We start from the raw sequence: 21804 nt of genomic DNA, 5'->3' as shown, positions 1-21804 counted from the left end.
CTTTTAACAGGGATTATTGCACAGGAGGAGAAAGGCATGCAACCCCAAAATTACACAGGGCTACACCTATAAGGAACCGTGTCAAAGAAAAGTACAGAGACTGAACCAAGGTCGCTAGAGTTTGTAATAAATAAGAACAAGGAATAAGTGAAAGGTCAATATTTACATATAATTGTTCTGTCACACCTCTTGATCGCAAGCATGTTTTTCTCAAAAACAGAAGATATTTTCTCAAAAACTGCCCGGTGCTCTGTATATTTCCATTCAAAATCTTATCAAGTGCAGAAGATGCTGTTCATCAACTCTTGTTATTTTCCACATTGTAAATAGTGACATGTTGCCACCTATAAATATCAAATTATGTGTAGAAGTGGCAGGCAAATCAAGTGTTTTTTGAACATGTATATAAGATTATGTCCTGATTTTGAGTACGTATATCTCAAAGTCTGCGCAGGATCAAACAAACACGCTCTCCTTGAGCACAAGACATACTGTTTTCTCCGGCAAATCATTGGAACCTGGATTTTTATTGCCTGGCTATACTTTGAAAATAAAATATATGATTTGAAAAAGTCATTTAATTCGATTTTAAGAAGAAAAGGCGCTTCTGAATGAGAAGACGCTGCCTTTTCAAGCGTTAGTCACTTCCAGAAGTTTTTTTTAAACATGTTATTCCTTAGTACAGACTGCCTTTCCTTTCCTATAAGTGGAACCGGTGAGACATTCAGGGTGAACATTTATCAGCTATATTATCTACATAAATGGCAGTAAAAGATGCGCTTGCTGTGAAAGCCGGTGAACAAATACAGTAGTGATTCATAAAGCAAACATTCTCACAATGGTAACTACAGGCATACCCCGCATTAACGTACGCAATGGGACCGGAGCATGTATGTAAAGCGAAAATGTACTTAAAGTGAAGCACTACCTTTTTCCCACTTATTGATGCATGTACTGTGCTGCAATCGTCATATACGTGCACAACTGATGTAAATAACGCATGTGTAACAGGCTCTTTAGTCTCCCCGCTTGCGCACAGCTCCGGTACAGGTAGGGAGCCGGTATTGCTGTTCAGGACGTGCTGACAGGCGCATGCGTGAGCTGCCGTTTGCCTATTGGGAGATATGTCCTTACTCGCGAGTGTACTTAAAGTGAGTGTCCTTAAAGCGGGGTATGCCTGTAGATGGTTTCAGTAGTAGAATTTTGTGTCTGTTTTTTTTTTTGTAATTGAAATTGTGCTTATATTTGATACCACATTTGTGTAAGTTTCGTAGCATACTCTATCGAGATATCAGCAGAAAACGGCTTGTGTTAAAGGATTTTCTCATCCCATTGTAGAATTTTCTGAAGTATAGGAAATCGATCATAATATTTTTTTTTGTAGGGATTGTTTAAAATGGCCACTTTCCTCATTAATTTAATGTTTCTAACATCAGCCCTAACCAGTCCAACTGTGGGATTTGTGCTCTATTCTCTCCTTGGTTAGATCACGAGCCCATTACAAAAAGAAATATGTAAACTTGCAAAACGAATAAATACTATCTTAAATTCCAATGTGCCATTACAAATGGTGCTAAATGGCTAGATGCTTTCACTTTATTGAAAGGCCAAGCTACTAAGAGATCTTAAAGCAGACGTTCCCCCTACTCTATTTATTTTTTTACTTAGTTGGGTATCAGTGGGTCTCCCTGGTGCCCAAGATACATGCCGTATATACATAGCAACGGTACCATCCGCACCAGAGGAAACAAAATGCTGATAACCTTTCTCACTTTCTGCCCCACACCTCTGGAATGCCCTTCCCCTCAATACCCGACTAGCCCCCTCGCTATCCACCTTTAAGACCCACCTTAAGACACATCTGCTTAAAGAAGCATATGAGTAGCACTGGATAATCATGGACACATGACACAAAGCTTGGCCCCCTGCAGACGCACTTACTAGTATTCCCTCCTACTGTCTCTGTACGTTCTCCCTACCTACCAATTAGATTGTAAGCTCCTCGGAGCAGGGACTCCTTCCTTAATGTTACTTTTACAGTATGTCTGAAGCACTTATTCCCATGATCTGTTATTTATATTTGTTATTTATATGACATGTATTACTACTGTGAAGCGCTATGTACATTTATGGCGCTATACAAATAAAGACATACATACATACATGATACGCGGGCCAGTAGGAAGCTGCCACATCATCCATCGCGTCTTCCTATTGGTCTGCATGATGCAGGGAATTACGGGCGTACGGGCGATAGTGTTCCCGGTATGTATGTCGTGAGGGGGTGGGGGGGGGGGGGGGAGTGTCCCCTGAGCAGAAGTCAACACGGTTTAGCTCCCGAGACCCCAATGCCGCCTCTTTCCTTTCCAACACAACAGCTCATCATAACAGATTCCCAATTGTCTTGCTTTTTATCAGCATGATCAAAACTGCTGCTAATTTACACGTCGTGTGTTGGGCACATTAAATTACATTGTAATAAAATAAACCCTCGTTAATGCTGGATGGATACAGTATCAGAGCAATCTAATTATGGAGTTACAATAGGGGTTAACAGGCTGGCACTGTGATGGCTAACATCGCTGCCAGCGTTCCTATAGGATTTAATACTGCGGAAAGAGTTATTTTCTATTAACGGTCTTACCAGCTGACTCAGCACACAAACACTTTTCTGTACCGTTTCCCGGGTAACATCTGCTAGACGCACTTTTAAAGCCTATGTAACAGAGAATGGATAGAAAACAAACAACAACAAAATCAATCAATCGGCTTTGGTTTAAGACAGCTCAGAATAAACAAGGTCTTTTTTTTCTGGTAACTACTTATCAGGTTACGAACCAGACAACGAAAAATAGCAAAAAAATAAATAAACTTTGCTTTCCTTGGGAGTGCTAATATTTTCTGTTTTAGTCTCCTGCGAGTCACATAACTGCCTGGAAAGGGTGTGTCACTATTTACAGTACTGTGCATTATCATCTGACAAATAATGACTATACAAGCAGGGTCAGTTCATCAATTAGGCGGCAGAATTTGAAGGACGGCAGCCGCTAGTTTGATTAGCGAGGGGATTTCCCCGATCTCCAAGAGCAGGGACCTTGCAAGGGGGCTGTGCAGTTTCATCCATCCTGATTAACTGCTGCTGGTAAGGCAGCTAATCAGGAGGAGGAGGGAGAGAGAGGGGGGAGAGAGAATGAGGAGAGGGAGAGAGAGGGGGGAGAGAGAGAAGAGAATGACAGAGAGAGGGGGGAGAGAATGAGGAAAGGGAGAGAATGACACGGAGAGGGGGGAGAGAATGAGGAGAGGGAGAGAGAATGAGGAGAGGGAGAGAGAATGAGGAGAGGGAGAGAGAATGAGGAGAGGGAGAGAGAGGAGGGAGAGAGAGAAGAGAATGACAGAGAGAGGGGGGAGAGAATGAGGAAAGGGAGAGAATGACACGGAGAGGGGGGAGAGAATGAGGAGAGGGAGAGAGAATGAGGAGAGGGAGAGAGAATGAGGAGAGGGAGAGAGAGGGGGAAGAGAGGGAGGGAGAGAGAGAGAGAGAAGAGAATGACAGAGAGAGGGGGGGAGAGAATGAGGAGAGGGAGAGAGAATGAGGAGAGGGAGAGAGAATGAGGAGAGGGAGAGAGAATGAGGAGAGGGAGAGAGAATGAGGAGAGGGAGAGAGAATGAGGAGAGGGAGAGAGAATGAGGAGAGGGAGAGAGAGGGGGAAGAGAGGGAGGGAGAGAGAGAGAGAGAAGAGAATGACAGAGAGAGGGGGGGAGAGAATGAGGAGAGGGAGAGAGAATGACAGGGAGAGGGAGGGTGTGTATGAATTAATCTATAAAGGTATAACATATACATTTTTAAGTTAGATATAAAACAAATCTGAATGTTAACTGCGTGTGTGTGTGTGTGGCGGTGCAATCTGAAGGTTTGCCTGGGGCGCCAAATACCCTTTGCACCGGTTCTGTATACAAGCACATCAGATATTATAATTTAAAGGCACAATTCATTTATTTCTTTTTTTAATTTATTATTTCAATAACATAGGCTTGAAGCAGGAGGTGTCTGGAGCTGAACCCCATTAATTCCAGCTCCGGAAATGTTCTGCTTCCTGAGATACAGACCTCCGAAGGGGGTGCCGTTATCTCTGCAAAGGTTAAAGCTCCTGCGTCACGCGGGCCAAAAGGAAGTGTAACCTGACATCACAGCTTCCTATTGGCTGGCAAGCTTTGAAACTCCACCATTACATGAATTCTGCTAGCGGAGCAGCTATGCAAGTATCTCGGGAGCAGGGTCCCCAGGGTTGAGATTAGTGGGGTTCATCTCCACAGACCCCCTGCTTCAATTCTATGTTAAAAAAATAATAATTAGCAAAACAAAAAAAACACTAGTTTGGATTGCCTCTTTAACTGTTTGCTGGTCTAAGTGATGTCAGCAAACATCACAAGAGCTAGCACTTTGCCTTCCCTATGTCTAACTGTTGACTGTATAACCTCTATTCATTTAATGTAACCATGTATTGTTATCATAACTCGGTGCCCAGGGCATACTTGAAAACGAGAGGTAACAAAGTAATACTTCCTGGTAAAACGTTTCATAAATAAATAACTAAAATGTCATTAGCTCAATATCAGGAGTTTCCCAGGCCCTGCCCATAGAAGGCACTAGATGAGCCACAACAGGGATTTGAATAGAATGAATACCATGTCCGCTTGGTAACAAAGTGACTTACATGCCACCTTAAAGCTGCAGTTCAAGCTGCCGTTTTACATTCCCCACCCCCCCCATTCAATATGTGCAGCAATACAATCTGCACACTGACAAGGAAAGGGTGTGTCACTTAAGGAGGGCAATAGGAAGCTGTGACATCATCCAGTGGCGGCTTCCTAATGGCCCCATGTGGCACAGGAGATTTAAACTTCCAGGAGATACCAGCTCCCCCTTTGAATTTAAGTGTCACTGGACCTAAGGGGGGTCCCTGAAGCTGAATGGCGTTCAGCTCCGGAGACCTCCTGCTTCAATCCTATGTTAAAAAATTAATTTGCCCGTTTGGATTGCTCTTTTAAACAGAATGCATTTACATTTTTTTTTTTTTTTTTTAAATAAATGTAAAATAAGAAAACATTTGGGAGGTATTTTGTTTTAATATTTATCACAAATGTAAATGAGGAGGGAGAGAAGTACTGCGTACCCATATGCTTTAGTACCTAAAACATCAGTGACTCTTCTACAGTAGCTTTCCGATTGCAATACTGCAATAGTAAGAACATGTCCGACTTATTGTCGCTTTAATTATAGAAGTATTACATATCACACGGTATTGGTATGTTGCCCAACTCTCCCTTAACCTTTGCCACTCTATTAGTTAAATGTAAAGTCGCTGTCTTCGGAGTGGGAGAACGTTGTTTGAATCCTAATCCTAGCTACACTACCTGTGACTATGAAAATCCTATTACTCTATGTTTGTGCAATAAAACATAAATTGTAAGCTCTTCAGGGTAGACACTCTGGTCCATATTTACTAAGCAGTGCTATGCCTGGCGCCTATTCACTTGTAAGGGCAGGAATAAGCCTTCTGGTGCAGGAATGGGTCTTATGGCATAGCACCTCTTATTAAATATGGTTCGGAGTGCCTATACATTTCTGTGTACACTGTCTTGTATCCTGTATAAGAAATGTATAATAGTAATAATAATTAGTATTGGGATGTGAAACTATACCTTCGCTTCAATCTGCCTGTAACAAGAAACCCCATACACTGTCCTGCGGTCTCCGCTTCTTGGTGGAAGATGGAAAAACACTGTGTCTACAGAAAGGAAACATAATTAGCTTGTCAGAATGGTAAAAGTAAAAGTTCACTACAAGTACTCACAGAAAATAAAAAGGCATTGTCCTGCAAGTCTAAGTAATTAGCTAGTAAATTCTGCTTCCTCAGCCAGGTACAGACACTTCTCTCCGCTCAGCTGCAGGTGGAACTGGAATGTTCACTTCCTGTTTTACGGCTCTGGTGGTCACAGGGCAGAACCTGCAGTTATCGCGTACGAGCTTCGGAGAGTGAATGGAAAATACACAAAGCATGGTGGGCTGTGATTTGGGCAAGCAGGGCAGTTATTAACAGCGCTGGTTTCCGACAGAGCCCTCTGCAAGTGCTGGGATCGCCACGGTGGACGAGTGACAACTTGTCTGGCCTGGTATAATTGGAGATGCGTACAAATATTTCGGAACCTTATTTGGATCCGTGAGTAACAGATTTCAGGAGCTTTACTGGTATGGAGGAGGAACACGAAAAAAGTGGTCTAGACTTGTTCTGCTTTTTTCATTTATGTTACAATTCTTGTTTCTATTGCAATTTAAGGAAAAGTATTACATTTATGCACAATAAAAAAAAAGTTATTTGTTCCGTACAAGATTCCTTTATTAACACTAGGTACAATATACACTACGGCCCTATGCTTACCACCAAATCAAATTCATATGGTAAACGGGTGAGTGAGGTCTCTACAAATGGATGACTTGGTCTAACCCCTAAATAACACAAAAGATCCAAAAGAAAGCAGATGGCGCCCCAAAAATTATTTCTGTGGTCATGCAGTGAATTTTCGCCCTACATGGTTTCAAAAGCAAAGTTCTGTAGTTCAACAACTTGGCCGGAGCCCTGGACTACTCAGCGCACACCACGCCTCCCCCCGCCGGCTCATACCCTGCTCAACAGGCCAATCCAAAGAAAACTGGGTAAGCATCGGCAGCCCTGCAACTGTCACAGAGTAGCGACGCCACAAGTTATTGACCATGAGCCTACCAAAGCTGAGCGATTATGACATAGTTTCTATTACTACGGTAACGCAGTACTTGTGTCTATTGAGTTTTTTTTTGCTTGTGTGTTAAACAAGGAGTATGACTTTTAGGTTGGTTTCTGAGCTGCTTGATGAGACAGTTTTACAATAGCTTCTACATACAGTAGATAGAGCACCCATGTCTTTCACAGGACCCCGTCTGGCTTCCTTCACCGCTTATGTCATACGGTAGGTTAGTCTGCAGACAAGGATTCTGGGTATTGACATGCAAATTAACACCCAGTGGCAATGTCACATTTAGCTTCCACATTATTACATGGATTCCCCAGAGCTTTTGACTGCTGCTAAAAAAAAAAAAGCTTATACAAATATGCCTGGATGCTGCCGAATCAGTGCACCCACTCACAGACAGCTGTGGACTGGTCAGTTTCAGCTGGGTTCTGCACTGTGGATCTGGTTGTGGTTGCAAGCCAGACACACCATTAGTTTATGATAAATGGCTTGTCAAAGCAGAGACTTCCATAGTCTGTCTCCTGCTGCTATTGAATGAAACACAGGCCCTTTAGCTCCAGTTCTTACAGCAGATGAGGATTGGTAACAATATGACTTCTGTGTATAGATATGGCATTATTATTATTATTATATACAGTATACAATGTATTTAGTTTGTGTGTAAATCACTTAGGCCTGATAAATTCCTTCTCATAAAATATATTGCTGCTTCTATTGCATAAGCAAAGGCCCATATTTACTAAACAGCGTTCTGGCCAGTGGGGGATTTCCCATTAGGCCCGGGCCTAAGTTAGCAAAATTTGGGGGCGGCAAATATTTCTGCCCCCATATACTTTTGCCGCATTCTCGGGCCTATTGGGCCTGATGGGAAGTCATTTATCTGTTGCGGCCACCTCCTTATCTGGTGCCCTGCTTCTCCTCCTGAACCGCCACGTCAAATGACGCTGCGGACATCACCAACGTGACATCGCACAGCATCAAGTTGCCATGGTAATGCAACGTCATGATGTCATTTGACGCTGCGACGTCACGTTCCATGGCAACGAGGCGCCCTGACGTCACGGTGACATCGGCGGCGTCATTTGACGTTGAGGTTCAGGAGAAGCAGGGCGCAACATCAAATGACGCCGCGGATGTCACCAACGTGACGTCAAGGCGCCTCGTTGCCATGGAACATGACATCATTTGACACTGCGGTTTACGAGGAGGAGGGGGGCGGCAGGTAAGGAAGCAGCCGCAACAGCTGTGCCTAGGGGCGGTGGATTTTGAAATCCAACGCTGCTTCTGGCATAAGACACCTTAAGCTCATTTCCTTGAATTGGCTGGAAGGTGTATGCCGGCACCAGTGGGTGTCTCATGCAGTAGCACTGCTTAGTAAATATGGGTTTTAATGGCTATGCAATAATGATGGTTTCGGTCGTAGTCAACGATGAATGTTTCTTCAGTGTTCACCGTCTTTTATTTTCACTGTCTGTAGTTCTTTCATTTTTGACACATCCCCTCCTGACTAATGGTTTGAAGTTTCTCTTTTTCTCTCCGATTGTAAGTTTGTGTGGTGTTAAATATATAATAAATATGACCTCAACATCAGCCGAGTAATGATCGATGCACAAATACATGGTAACTGTTCATTGTAAGAAGTGGTAATCTACAAAGGTTTATGAACTACTGCACACGATGAGCTACTAGTGTGGTGCAGAATGTGTCCTCTATCTGTAATTATACCTTCTTGGAAGTTGTGAGCTCCATCTGGCAAAGCAAGGAAAGGCAGGTACTTCCATTCTTCAGGTAAAACGTGACTATCGTGTCCCTCACCGGGGATCAAGGGAGGGTAGGAGAATTCCACCTGTAGAAAACAAAAAAGTTATATATGTCATTTGAAATTGGGACAACAAGGCTTTCTGCTCAAGTGCAACTGACACACATGACACACACACAACTAGGGTTGCCAGGTGTCCGGTATTGAACTGGACTGTCCTGTATTTGGATACTCTGAAATGAGAGGTACTGTAGTACTGGACATGTATGTGTCCGGTATTTTCCTCCCTGGACATAGTGACCTGACGCACCTGTCACCATTGAGTCCAGTATTTTTGGAGAAGCCACCTGGTAACCCTACACACAATCCCTGCAAGCTCTGAACCCAACACCTACCACATATATACATTTGTGTCAAATGGAATTCTTTGGGTGTAACCAAATGTACTGTACACCAGAGGTGAGCAAACTGGAGGGGTGGGGGGGTGGGACCCTTACAGAGGCCTTGCACTCATTTTAATTAAATGCTGGGGGAGCACGCAAGGCCTCTGTATACTCTCTCTGCCTGCTCTCCGGCGGCTTCTGGTGACATCGCCATGGCAACTTGATGTCAAATGACTATGTAGGGTCACACGCCAGAGAAAAGGTAAGAGGGGGGGGGGAGCACAAGCAGACATGGAGGCGCAGACGAAAAACAAAAAGTCCCAATGCTACATCCAAATAAAGTATATAGTTAAATACTTCTCTGTTTGTCTTCTCATAATTATCAGTCTTTTAGTAAAACTCTTTGGTCAAAGCATTATAAGACTGCAGCCTCGTCACGGCATAACCACTCTGCAGGTTTTTTAACATCAACGGTGAAACTTCTCATTTACCTCAGCAATGGAGGGAGAAAAGGCCGTAATAATCCAAATTCTCCACATGTGTATGAAAAAACCTGCTACTTAAAAAGTGGGAAGGGCGAGCTATGAAACAGAGAGGAGGGGTCACTAACCTCCAAACAACTGTTACCAGTTGACAATTAAGCACACACAATCCCTGCAAGCTCTGAACCCAACACCCACCACATATATACAGTATACAATATACATTTATGTTAAAATGATTGCTATTGGGTGTGACCAAATGTCATGCTGTGACGTGGCTGCAGGCTTATAACACTTTGGCCAAAGAGTTTAACTAAATGACCCATAGTGATGAGAAGAAAAACAGATGCTGCAGTTCAAACAATATCCTATGTGTGGTTTTTTTTTTTTAATAAATCAGTTCTGTACTATGAGAAAATACTTGTAGCATTTTTTTAAAAACAAATTTTAAAGAAATGTTTAATGTATTCTAATGTAGCAAGCATTTTTATTTCTATAGTAACCATTTACAAAGTCACACCCACTTCCCCTTCTGAGACAGGCTCTGGCTCTTGAGCCCCGCCCTCTCTCTAGCAGTGCACCAATTGTATCTAGTGCCTGCCTGTTCCACACATAACGTTACATTGTGGGTACTGTTTTGCTTCAATGACCGAATTAAATAACCCAGAGCAAAGCGATCGATTACAGGAGAACGGATCAATCTGCAATTTAGCTAATCACTTGTCAGTGTGCAGATTGTATTGATGGACATATTGAATGGCATTTTTTTTTTTTTTTAAACTGCATTTTTTGACTACATACTTTGTAATTTGGATGTTGGATTGGGGCTGTGTGTGTGTTTATCAAAATGATACACTTACAAGTCTATGCGCAAAAGGCTACTGTAGCCCTTTCCTATAACACAGATACTGTAGACGCCCTGGATATTGCACACAGGGACAATTTATGCTGTACAGTACTTACTTTCTTCAATCTCTTCAACACTGGCCCACTGAGCATTTTATTATTGATATTACTATCCCATCTGTATATTGCCTAGAACCAAGTTTAAGTTGTTGAATACAAAATCATGTTTTAGGGACAGCTAGAGACCTGCATATTAAGTCGCGCCAGAGTTTAAAAAAAAGGCAGAGCTGCCAATGCAAATGGAATCATGTCGCCCCTCAATCAGCCTCCAAACTGGATTGCAGCATCCTTTCTTCTATAAAGGCGGTGTTAACCCCCTTCCTTCTAATCCCTTCCCGACATCCTTATCTGAAGCTCAGGGATGGGCATAAGGATGTTTTTTTCCCCAATTAATTTTACAATGTAATTTATGTAAACAAAAACTCATGATTTGCAATTAAAAAAAAGTTGTATTTTGTTTTAAAGTAATCAAAACAGTTCATTTTTGCACTATATATTGTCACCATGATGCGTTTAACTCTTGCAGTCCTCTATTGACGTTTCTGGTACATCATAGGCCCTTGCTCGCTTTCTAGGGTGCGAATGCACAGACAGAACGGCCAGCCCAATCACATGACACGGAAGAGCCACAGGTATGCCGGTGCCACTAGACGCCCGGTACTTTAACAGGTTAAGGAGCTGAAGGAGATGCTGGGCTGAAGGAGTGGCTCAGTGAGTAATGACACTGACACTGTAAACAATACCCAGGGCCGGCTTGTCATTTTGCGGGGCTCGGCGCAGGGGCTTTCGAGGGGCGTCTTACCTGGTCTGGTGGGCCTTTCTCCTCCACAGACGTCGCGGCGTCTCATGACGTCACGATGCCATGTGGCGTCACGTTATGTGGCATTGCGTTGTCATGACGGGACGCTGTAGGAGGGGAGATGCCGGGAGCTGCCGCCGGACCAGGTAAGAGACACTTAGAGGCCCTGCGCTCTCCCCCGACAATCAGTTTAACTGTTGTGGGGTAGAGCAGAGCTCGGTGCACAGGCCTCACCGGCTCCAAGCCGACTCTGATCAATAACACAGAGTTTGAAGCCTGGTTCAAATACCCGTGTCAGGTCCTTTTGACCTTGGCCTAGTCACTTTATCTTCCTGTGACTTGTCCAAGGTCCCTCCCCGTAGGCACCAAAAATATAGATTGCAATATCATCTGGGCAGGGACTGTGTCTGTAAAAATATCCTATGTGCTGCGTATATTGTAACTGTGAAGCCCCATTGGGAGAAAAGTGCTATATTATAATATCGTTATCATGGGAAATTTGAGGGTTATTGCCCAACCTTACTGAGTTCCTGGCCTCTGCATTGTGAAAATGGATCAAGTTGCAAACCAGACACCACTTCTATAGAGTACAAGCCCTGGTTACACTCAAAGCCCCGATTCAATATGGTTACAAGGGGGTTAGCAAACTAAGTGGCCTTCGTTCTCTGCAATGGCAGTGAATGCATCATTACCTGTGTATTATCCCGCTTTTCATCATAATAAATAGAAGCCAAAGAGACGAGAGACCACCTGCCAACAGTCGTGTCAGCAGAACAAGGTGATGAAATGTTTGCAGCAGAGAATCCATTATAAGCTAGAAGCTCGACTGACTACTAATGCAAACACAGCCTTGGTACATGCAGTAGTGCTGTACCTACAAGAGCTCTGAATGCTGCAAAACACCACCACAGAATCCAAGGCTTAAAACAGTTGCATGCTTATGTACCAAGTGATATAAAAAGGCAGTAGTCTCCAAAAGGTGTATTACTCCATTATTGTGTTAAACGTACCACCCCTATTTTTTTTCATTAACTTTGACCTACTGATTCATCCTTTGATATGTCATTTACACAAAGTCTCTACCCCAAAAACATAGACAATAAGCCACAGACATCCACCTACTCCACTCTCCTGCCCTGTCCATATTTCACTTCCGATAATCTTCCTTCAAGACTTTTACCTCCTCTCGTCATCATATTTTCCTATGGAAAGCATGTTGCACAGCAAACATCTTTAAAGACAAAGCCATAAATGTACTATTTATATCTAAAAAAAAAAACATAATACAACCCAGGATTCCCCAAATGCGCCATTCTTATCTCTATTGTGCCTGTAGGAAGTCTGTTGTATGTCCCATGCGGGGGCTGTGGGAATCCTTTCAGCAGTTCTACTGATAACGGTTTCAAATAAAGACTCCATTTACCTTATCAAAGAATTTCATAGCCCTTAGCACTTTTGGAAATAACATTCAGCTAATGATCGGCGGTTTCCGAATAAGTAGGGAGAGTTGGCCCATATCCACAAGCCTAAAGAATTAGCATGAGCTTCACAGCAGAATCTGCAGGGAGACGACTAAGTGGCAAATAAAAATGAGTACTGCTGAGAATGACTTTCCACAGGACACTCCTGTAAGCAGGGCCGAATTTCCCAATAGGCAGAATAAGCACGTGCTTAGGGCATCAGCAAAACAGGGGCACCACAAAAAAAGATGATTTAAAAAAAAAAAAAAAATTTTTTTAAGAATTTGATATTTAAAAAAAACACATGAAAGTAGTCACCATGGGAAAAATCTAAACTTTGTTGGATTTTCTTACACTCCACTATATACTTTTCCCCATGTTTCTGTTCTCTTTCATCATTTATCCCCACCTCAACCAGGGGGTGTACTACTAACGTAGATCTAAATACTGCGAGGAAATCAGATCCTGTCATGTGTAGCAATACATTTTTCTGAATTATGAATACTTGATTCAATAGATATACAGGCATACCCCGCTTTAAGTACACTCACTTTAAGTACATTCGCGAGTAAGTACATATCGCCCAATAGGCAAACGGCAGCTCACGCATGCGCCTGTCAGCACGTCCTGAACAGCAAAACCGGCTCCCTACCTGTACCGAAGCTGTGCGCAAGCGGGGAGACTATAGAGCCTGTTACAGATGCGTTATTTACATCAGTTATGCACGTATATAACGATTGCAGTACAGTACATGCATCGATAAGTGGGGAAAAGGTAGTGCTTCACTTTAAGTACATTTTCGCTTTACATACATGCTCCGGTCCCATTGCGTACGTTAATGCGGGGTATGCCTGTATAGATAGAAAACGGAGGTAACATTGGCCCTGTGTTGACAACTTTGGCCCAACATGCAAAAAGTTGAGCATTTTTTTAAAATCGAATATTAAGTGCGAAATTTGGAAAATTTGTACGCGTTGATTTGTAGGTCACAGTAGGTGCAACATCTGCCGTTTCAAATATCATTCTCATTTTCACCGTTAGATGTCAGGACCGACGCCATTTTATATGTTCGTGCTCGTTGCTGCATCCCTACTACGCGGCCTATGCATGGCTTTGCGTAACCCCCACATTGCGCGCTTAATCTCATTTCGGTAGGTTTTGGGCGACGCGAGCCATAGAAAGGTTAGAATCCCTATACTAAAAATTTTGTTTCAAAATTTAGTATTTCGTATGTACAAAACGTTGGTCTAATTTTCAATACTGCAATTATTTTCAAAGCAAATGTAAGTGTTATACTCTTTTATTAGTAACATTAAATAAAATGTAATAGTTATCATGACAAATATTTATGCGTTCTGTATTCATTTTTGGTCAATAAAAAATTAAGCCGTTTTTATTGAAATTGTAAAAAAAAAAAAAAAAAAAAGACAAAGCGATTTTAATTTCAGCACATGTAAGTTTTATGTCATTTCGAAAAATAAAATGTTATTTCCCGGTTTAGTATTGTTTTTATTTAAAATTATATAGGGGGGCACCGTAATCTTTTCAGAGTTTAAGGCCTCTAAAGGGTCTTAATCCTCCGGCCCTGTATGTAAGAGATCTTTGAGTACAGGTAAAAAAAAAAAATAATAATAAAGGAAATAACCAATTATTTAAAAAAAGTGAATAATCCTCATTGAGCTGAGGCGTTTCTCTTGGACTAAGGCCCGTTCTATACGGTGTGTGGCCGTGCGCATGCTTTTTGTTGGTATAGAGTCTCAGTGCTGCCAGGAGCGACAGGTACTGTGTGTGTGTGTGTGTGTGTGTGTGTGTGTGTGTGTGTGTGTGTGTGTGTGTGTGTGTGTGTGTGTGTGTGTGTGTGTGTGTGTGTGTGTATATGTGTATAGATTGTGTGAGTGAAATAATGGCTTAAATAAGATTTTTTTTTAAAGAAAAATAAAAGTTGAATAAATAAAAAAATAAATATTTGTGCACTCATTGACACACACACACACACACACACACACACACACACACACACACACACACACACACACACACACACACACACACACACACACACACACACACACACACACGCACACACACACACAATCTTTATTTTCTGGTCTTCCCCGCTGTCTGTCGGTTCCACGCTACCTGCCGTGCGCGCGGCCCTTGTATAGAAGGGCTGACTAACCTCAGCCATCTATAACTCCTGCGTGCGCACGGCGAAGCGCGCGCCCGCACTACAGAACCAGCCTAAGTATTAGCAAGTTCACGTGCCTGTGACAAACGACTCATTGACATTGAAGGGAAGTCATCAAATGCTAAAGGGATCATTCCATGATCTACTGATAGAGGAGATATGTTACTTTTAGTATTTTATTATTAATGCTCGCCACTCGGGAGGCAAGAGGGTTAATTCCGCAATAAAAGACAAAAAGCAGAACCGAGAAGAACAATCCACACAAACGTTTACAGGATTGGGATACTGACTGATTAAGTTATCTGTATTACTTCCTGTTTATTAAAGGGGATTTCTCTGGAACCATGGGGGTCCCCCCTCAGAAATTACAATAGTGGCGTTTTGCTCAGGTTAACACCCTGTAAAAAAAGTGGCGACTAAAAAAGAAAAACGAGTAGATACATACTGTACTCTGGCTATATCTTTATTGGGTTTTTCTAAAAAAAAACCTATACAGTATCAAATAAAAATACCACTTGTGATTACATTTGCATGTATAAGACAGGTCTGCAACCCTGTCTTTCCCCCATTATCTCTTAGCAAACAAGACTTCCACTGGAGCCGGGGATTCTGGGTAATGACATGCAAATGAGCACGCACAGCGAGTCCGACTCCAAAGCATATACAAATGTTTGACGTGTTTCAGACGATCTTCATTTCGCTGAGCTTTACCGCATAGCAAATCATGACTATACTGCCTAATTATTCAACATACCATACAATATACCAACATACCAATATTTAACATATTCATACCTAAAAAGAAAACATATGGGACCTGGAGAACTTGATTTCCTTGATCTATCAAAAACTTGTAGAGAAAAAATGGTAATGGTGAATAATACATAAATAATAATTTTCTAAAATATACTGTGACACATGCACATAATTGTATTTTACAACATTTCTAAAACGGTTATATTTTTGGGTAAAAGGTTGATAAAAACACCAGTGTTTACTTGTCTAGCTGCACAGGATAAGAAGGCTGGCATTTAGCGTACCAGGAAATACTGAAAGTATCCCATGGTTCACACAAGGTTGAAAAGCACTGCAATAGGATACAGAACACAACCCTGTCATTATCTGCAGAACGGGTTTGTGTAGAGCAGAGGGAGAGCGTGAGCGTTGGAACAAAGCAGCTAGACAAGGAGTCTTATGTCATGACAGGTGGTGACTGTAAGAAAGTCAACCTACATGGGCTTCCCACCTGTTGCTCAGGTAACCACAACCCCTGGGAATTTCCTTCCCTGAAAGAACTGTCATAGTAATAATGAAACGCCACACGGCAAGCATACGATATAGCCCACCCTCCCCAAAACACTCAAATGAAACTGCTTCGTATGAAAGTACATGAATGTATCCTTATTAAAGCAGCAATGCCCCCCAGAAGGCTCTAGTAGTTTAACTCCTATAATGTAGTCTCTTGCCACCCGCTCCTTGCTCCCTCCCTCCCCCCCCCCCCCCCCGCTCGCAACGTGGGACGGAGGGGGAAGTCACAGCCAGCTGAGCTCTTCTGCGGCCGCTCCCCCCCCCTGATCCGAACGTGGATATGTGCAGGGGGGTGAGGTGAGGTGCATTGAGGTGAGGTGCAGGGGGGTGATGTGAGGTGCAGGGGGTGAGGTGCAGGGGTGATTGGAGGTGCAGGGGTGATTGGAGGTGCAGGGGGGTGATTGGAGGTGCAGGGGGGTGATTGGAGGTGCAGGGGCGTGATGTGAGGTGCAGGGGGGTGATTGGAGGTGCAGGGGGGTGATTGGAGGTGCAGGGGGGTGATTGGAGGTGCAGGGGATTGAGGTGCAGGGGATGTGATGTGCAGGAGGGGGGGGGGGTGATGTGCAGGAGGGGTGATGTGAGGTGCAGGGGTGAGGTGCAGGGGTGATTGGAGGTGCAGGGGGTGAGGTGCAGGGGTGATTGGAGGTGCAGGGGTGATTGGAGGTGCAGGGGGGTGATTGGAGGTGCAGGGGGGTGATTGGAGGTGCAGGGGGGTGATTGGAGGTGCAGGGGGGTGAGGTGCAGGGGATGTGATGTGCAGGAGGGGTGATGTGAGGTGCAGGGGGTGAGGTGCAGGGGTGATTGGAGGTGTAGGGGTGATTGGAGGTGCAGGGGTGATTGGAGGTGCAGGGGGGTGATTGGAGGTGCAGGGGGGTGATTGGAGGTGCAGGGGGGTGATTGGAGGTGCAGGGGGGTGATTGGAGGTGCAGGGGGGTGATTGGAGGTGCAGGGGGGTGATTGGAGGTGCAGGGGGGTTAGGTGCAGGGGAGGTGATGTGCAGGAGGGGGGAGGTGATGTGCAGGAGGGGTGATGTGAGGTGCAGGGGATGGGGTGCAGGGGTGATGTGAGGTGCAGGGGTGATTGGAGGTGCAGGAGAGAGTGATGTGAGGTGCAAGGGGAGAGAGTGATGTGAGGTGCAGGGGGGGAGAGTGGTGTGAGGTGCAGGGGGGGGGAGAGTGGTGTGAGGTGCAGGGGGGGAGAGTGGTGTGAGGTGCAGGGGGGGAGAGTGGTGTGAGGTGCAGGGGGGGGAGAGTGGTGTGAGGTGCAGGGGGGGGAGAGTGGTGTGAGGTGCAGGGGGGGAGAGTGGTGTGAGGTGCAGGGGGGGAGAGTGGTGTGAGGTGCAGGGGGGAGAGTGGTGTGAGGTGCAGGGGGGGAGAGTGGTGTGAGGTGCAGGGGGACGGAGGGGGGAGTCACAGCCAGCTGAGCTCTTCTGCGGCCGCTCCCCCCCCTGATCCGAACGTGGATATGTGCAGGGGGGTGAGGTGAGGTGAATTAAAGTGAGGTGCAGGGGGGTGATGTGAGGTGCAGGGGGGTGATGTGAGGTGCAGGGGGGTGATGTGAGGTGCAGGGGGGTGATGTGAGGTGCAGGGGGGTGATTGGAGGTGCAGGGGGGTGATTGGAGGTGCAGGGGATGTGATGTGCAGGAGGGGGGGGGGTGATGTGCAGGAGGGGTGATGTGAGGTGCGGGGGGTGAGGTGCAGGGGGGTGATTGGAGGTGCAGGGGATGTGATGTGCAGGAGGGGGGGGGGTGATGTGCAGGAGGGGTGATGTGAGGTGCGGGGGGTGAGGTGCAGGGGTGATTGGAGGTGCAGGGGTGATTGGAGGTGCAGGGGTGATTGGAGGTGCAGGGGTGATTGGAGGTGCAGGGGTGATTGGAGGTGCAGGGGGGTTAGGTGCAGGGGGTGTGATGTGCAGGAGGGGGGAGGTGATGTGCAGGAGGGGTGATGTGAGGTGCAGGGGATGGGGTGCAGGGGTGATTGGAGGTGCAGGGGTGATTGGAGGTGCAGGAGAGAGTGATGTGAGGTGCAAGGGGAGAGAGTGATGTGAGGTGCAGGGGGGGGAGAGTGGTGTGAGGTGCAGGGGGGGGAGAGTGGTGTGAGGTGCAGGGGGGGGAGAGTGGTGTGAGGTGCAGGGGGGGGAGAGTGGTGTGAGGTGCAGGGGGGGGGAGAGTGGTGTGAGGTGCAGGGGGGGAAAGTGGTGTGAGGTGCAGGGGGGGAGAGTGGTGTGAGGTGCAGGGGGGAGAGTGGTGTGAGGTGCAGGGGGGAGAGTGGTGTGAGGTGCAGGAGGGGAGAAGGATGTGAGGTGCAGTGGGGTGGGATGTGTGTGGTGTGCAGGGGGGTATTGTGTGTTTGATGTGGAGAGGGAGTATTATGTGTGTGTGTGAGGGGGAGATGGGGGTATGAGAGATAGATGGGGAGTATCGCAAAGGTTGATAGTGAGGGGTTCTGGGAGGGGGGAGATATGAGGATGATGATGAGGGGTGCTGGAGGAGATATATGAGGATGATGATGATGATGATGAGAGCTGCTGGAGGAGAGATGATGATGATGATGATGATGATTTTACCCGTGTGGCCCAATTTTTTTTTCCTTGGAGCAGTTCGGCCCTTCTCGCTTTACGAGTTGTGCAGGCCTGGTATATATATATATATTTTTTTTTTACTGTTAAAATCATGATTATCTTTAGCTTCCGGGGTTACCATAGTAACCTTTAGATTTGCACTGGTCTCTCTGCGAAGAGCTCCATTTTAACCTCCTGGACACTAAGGGGTAGACCCGCAAAGTGCTCAAGTCAAGACAACAAACGTCACTTTACCTAAATAGTTAGTGACTGTTACCTTCTCTGACTTTAATGGACATCCACAAAGCTAATTTTTATGCAAAAAAACAGCCACTCATTGGCATATGGCTAACGCAGTGCTAGCTGTCGGTAATCCCAAATTGCGTTACCCATATGCCAAGGAAGACAAATCTGTAAAGGCGGCAATCACGTGATTGGTTGCTGTACCATGTGACACTATGACAAGTTTTTGCCATCCGGTGGCTTAAGAAAGAAGATGTCGACAGCTACTGTACAAATGAATAAGAAGAAAATAAGAGGTTAATAGAAATAATTACAGATGAAGATTCTTCAAGCAACAGAAAAAAAAAATCGAGGGCTGTGGACAAGCGAAGGATCCCACCAGGCCACGCATCTCATGTTAACATCCCGTTAAATCACTAAAGGGAGCTTTGTGTATCTGCCCCATACTATTTTAAATGCTTATATCTCCTGAACAGAGAATCAGACATGGGGGGGGGGGGGGGAAGTGTTGGAAAGAGGAGCAAGGGGAGAGCTCTTCAAAAATTGCGAACAGCCCGGACTGCTGCTTAAAATGTCTTGGATGGCTCAAGGAGGAAAGGCTCCATGAGTCAGCAGTATATTGGAGGTAAAGGAGGAAGCTGCCATAAAAAAAAAAAAATGTTAGTTGTCATTTATTTAAAAGAACATATGAATGGAATAACTTTTACAAGCCGTTCGCGCTTCATCCCAGCCTGTTTGTGCGGTCACAGACTTATGCCAGCCCAGGTAAAAATAAAAAAATAAAAAAGACTTTACATAGAGACAAATACACAAATAATACCAGCTATGAATCATTTGAAGTCCCTACTTTTTTTGTTGTAATGTACCGGAACTCGGGGGCCCCCTGATCACTGGGGATCCCCCAATTCCCTTGAAGCTTCTTATACAGGGTTTTGACATAAGGGGGGGGGGGGAACAAACTACAAATATGGCAGCAGAGGCATGAATAGAAAGCGGAGAGATCTTCTCCCTATGGCGTGGCAGATCTCTGATGGCAGCCAGAATAACACAGCGACCATATTGTATCCACCGGTCAGTGCACCTCAGCTCTTCTAAAAGGAACAACCCCCAGTTCAGGTAATATTACACTATGTAAAACACTACCTACTGCACCCCAAAAATAAAGAGAGTAGCGCAGACTGATGTTTTAAGGTTTTAACCCAATGTAGTCAGTTTGTTTAAAAAAAAATGCATTTACTTGGCAATCCTAATTGCACGCTTCATTTTAAAATGATCCAACCGTTTTCTTCTTTTGACAAACACAGGGGGGGAAAAAAGGATTTATGTGGGCTCTTTTCTAACAGCTGCCTGATACTCTATCTCCGCCTTGATTATAGCCACATGGTACTGCAGCATATTCCACATTCAGGTATGAAATTAAACTAGCTCCTACAAAGATAAGTATTCACTGCATGCGCTGAAATATTGTGTGTTCTGTAAAAAAAAAAAAAAAAAGGGCTTCCATTTAAAATGGATGAAACATTACAGTTGGTACATCACAATTGCAGAGGAACAATAGATGTAGGGGCCTTAATTAAAACGAATCAATCATACAGACACAGCAAGCTAACAGGCCCATACGGATTTTGGAGTGAGGGCACTTGAGACATTTTTGCAGCCACAGGAATCAAACAGACTTACTACGTGAATACATCTTTTATCATGATTTCTAGGTGTGCCCCGGCTGGGGTTTTTCTCTCTAATGTTTATGGCGTTTACGTGAGCTAGTGCATTCTTAATCATAGTAAATTCAATACATTCCAAATATGAATATTACACAGCACTCAATGCTTGCCATCTGCAAAACAATATGTTTAGTTCATTACAAACAAACGACTCGCATGTCAAGTAAAACTTTGGATTAGCATCTACCTGCTTTGTTTTGAGATGGACCAAATCAACTGCTTGGCAATAGTCAAGTTTTGCTTGTATACATATTCTCATAATTAACTGGTGGCCCCTGTCAACATGCTTTGAATAGGTTGTAGCTGGAGAGAAGTTTGGCTCAAACAAATGGGACCAGATTCTTCTCCAGCACTGGCAAGATGTCTTCACAGCATGTGTTTGGCAATTTCAGCTTTTGACAGTCTACATTTTGGTAGTTGGGGTTCACTAGAGCAGTCACCGAATTGTGTTTTGAACCTGGCTCACCCACACCAAAAGACCCTACTCTTTTTTTTGTACTGCAATGGAGGCCTCTCCAGTATGGAAGGAACTGAGGAAGCTCTTAAACACTTAATGTCCTGTTTGGAGGTAAAGCAGAGAAACCCACCTTGACACATATGGTTCACCGCTTAATTGATAGACCTTCGTAAATTATATAAAAAATACTTATCATGGTTGGGGCATAGGCAGTCTGAATTCCGATATGCTTCAGATAAACACAAAAAGGCATCCCATCGGGATAGGAAGATTCAAAAATAGGTCACATATCCTGGTAGAGGCTGATTTTGTAGCAATGAGAAAAAGTGGCAGAGATAGGGGAGTCAAATGGACCTTATCTGCCTGCCACCATGTATATATTTCCAAGTTGAGCATCACTGGTCGCACCTCTAAGCCTATTGAACATTTGAAAAAATAATAGAAAGCGGGTTACACGATTATATTACAATAGGTAATAGGCCTATGATATACGATATACGATATAAGATTAACTTCGGGTTCACAATAGGAGGCAAGATTATTGCACATCTTCCACCAGGACTCGTTTTAGTTATTTTAGAGTTGGATGGACTTATTATCCCTATGTGACATTCAAGATTTTATGAGCAAAATACTATTAAGCCTCTCCTAGAGCGCAAGACAGTTGACTTTTCCATCTATTGTATTGTATGTCTTTATTTATATAGCGCCATTAGTGCACATAGCGCTTATATATCATGCGATACC

General features: G+C 44.4%; 1 protein-coding gene across 2 annotated transcripts in view; it reads right to left on the bottom strand.

Moving 5' to 3' along the window:
- The window catches only part of AVL9 (AVL9 cell migration associated), a 70662-nt gene that overhangs the window by 27066 nt on the left and 21792 nt on the right, over nucleotides 1-21804 (bottom strand). For both annotated transcript variants that reach the window (XR_012799203.1, XM_075586557.1), the window contains exons 2-4: nucleotides 8515-8635; nucleotides 5704-5789; nucleotides 2645-2716 (exon numbers count right to left, since the gene is read on the bottom strand). Coding sequence is in view for 1 of the 2 variants with exons in the window: in XM_075586557.1 (XP_075442672.1) it covers nucleotides 2645-2716; nucleotides 5704-5789; nucleotides 8515-8635 (279 nt within the window). In the remaining variant the exon portion in view is untranslated. The remainder of the gene's footprint in view (nucleotides 1-2644; nucleotides 2717-5703; nucleotides 5790-8514; nucleotides 8636-21804) is intronic.

This window comes from Ascaphus truei, chromosome 2 (assembly GCF_040206685.1).
Source record: "Ascaphus truei isolate aAscTru1 chromosome 2, aAscTru1.hap1, whole genome shotgun sequence".
In the NCBI taxonomy this organism is placed as follows: Eukaryota; Metazoa; Chordata; class Amphibia; order Anura; family Ascaphidae; genus Ascaphus; species Ascaphus truei.
Note: the sequence above shows the minus strand (reverse complement) of the source record. Positions and strands in the feature narration are given on the sequence as shown.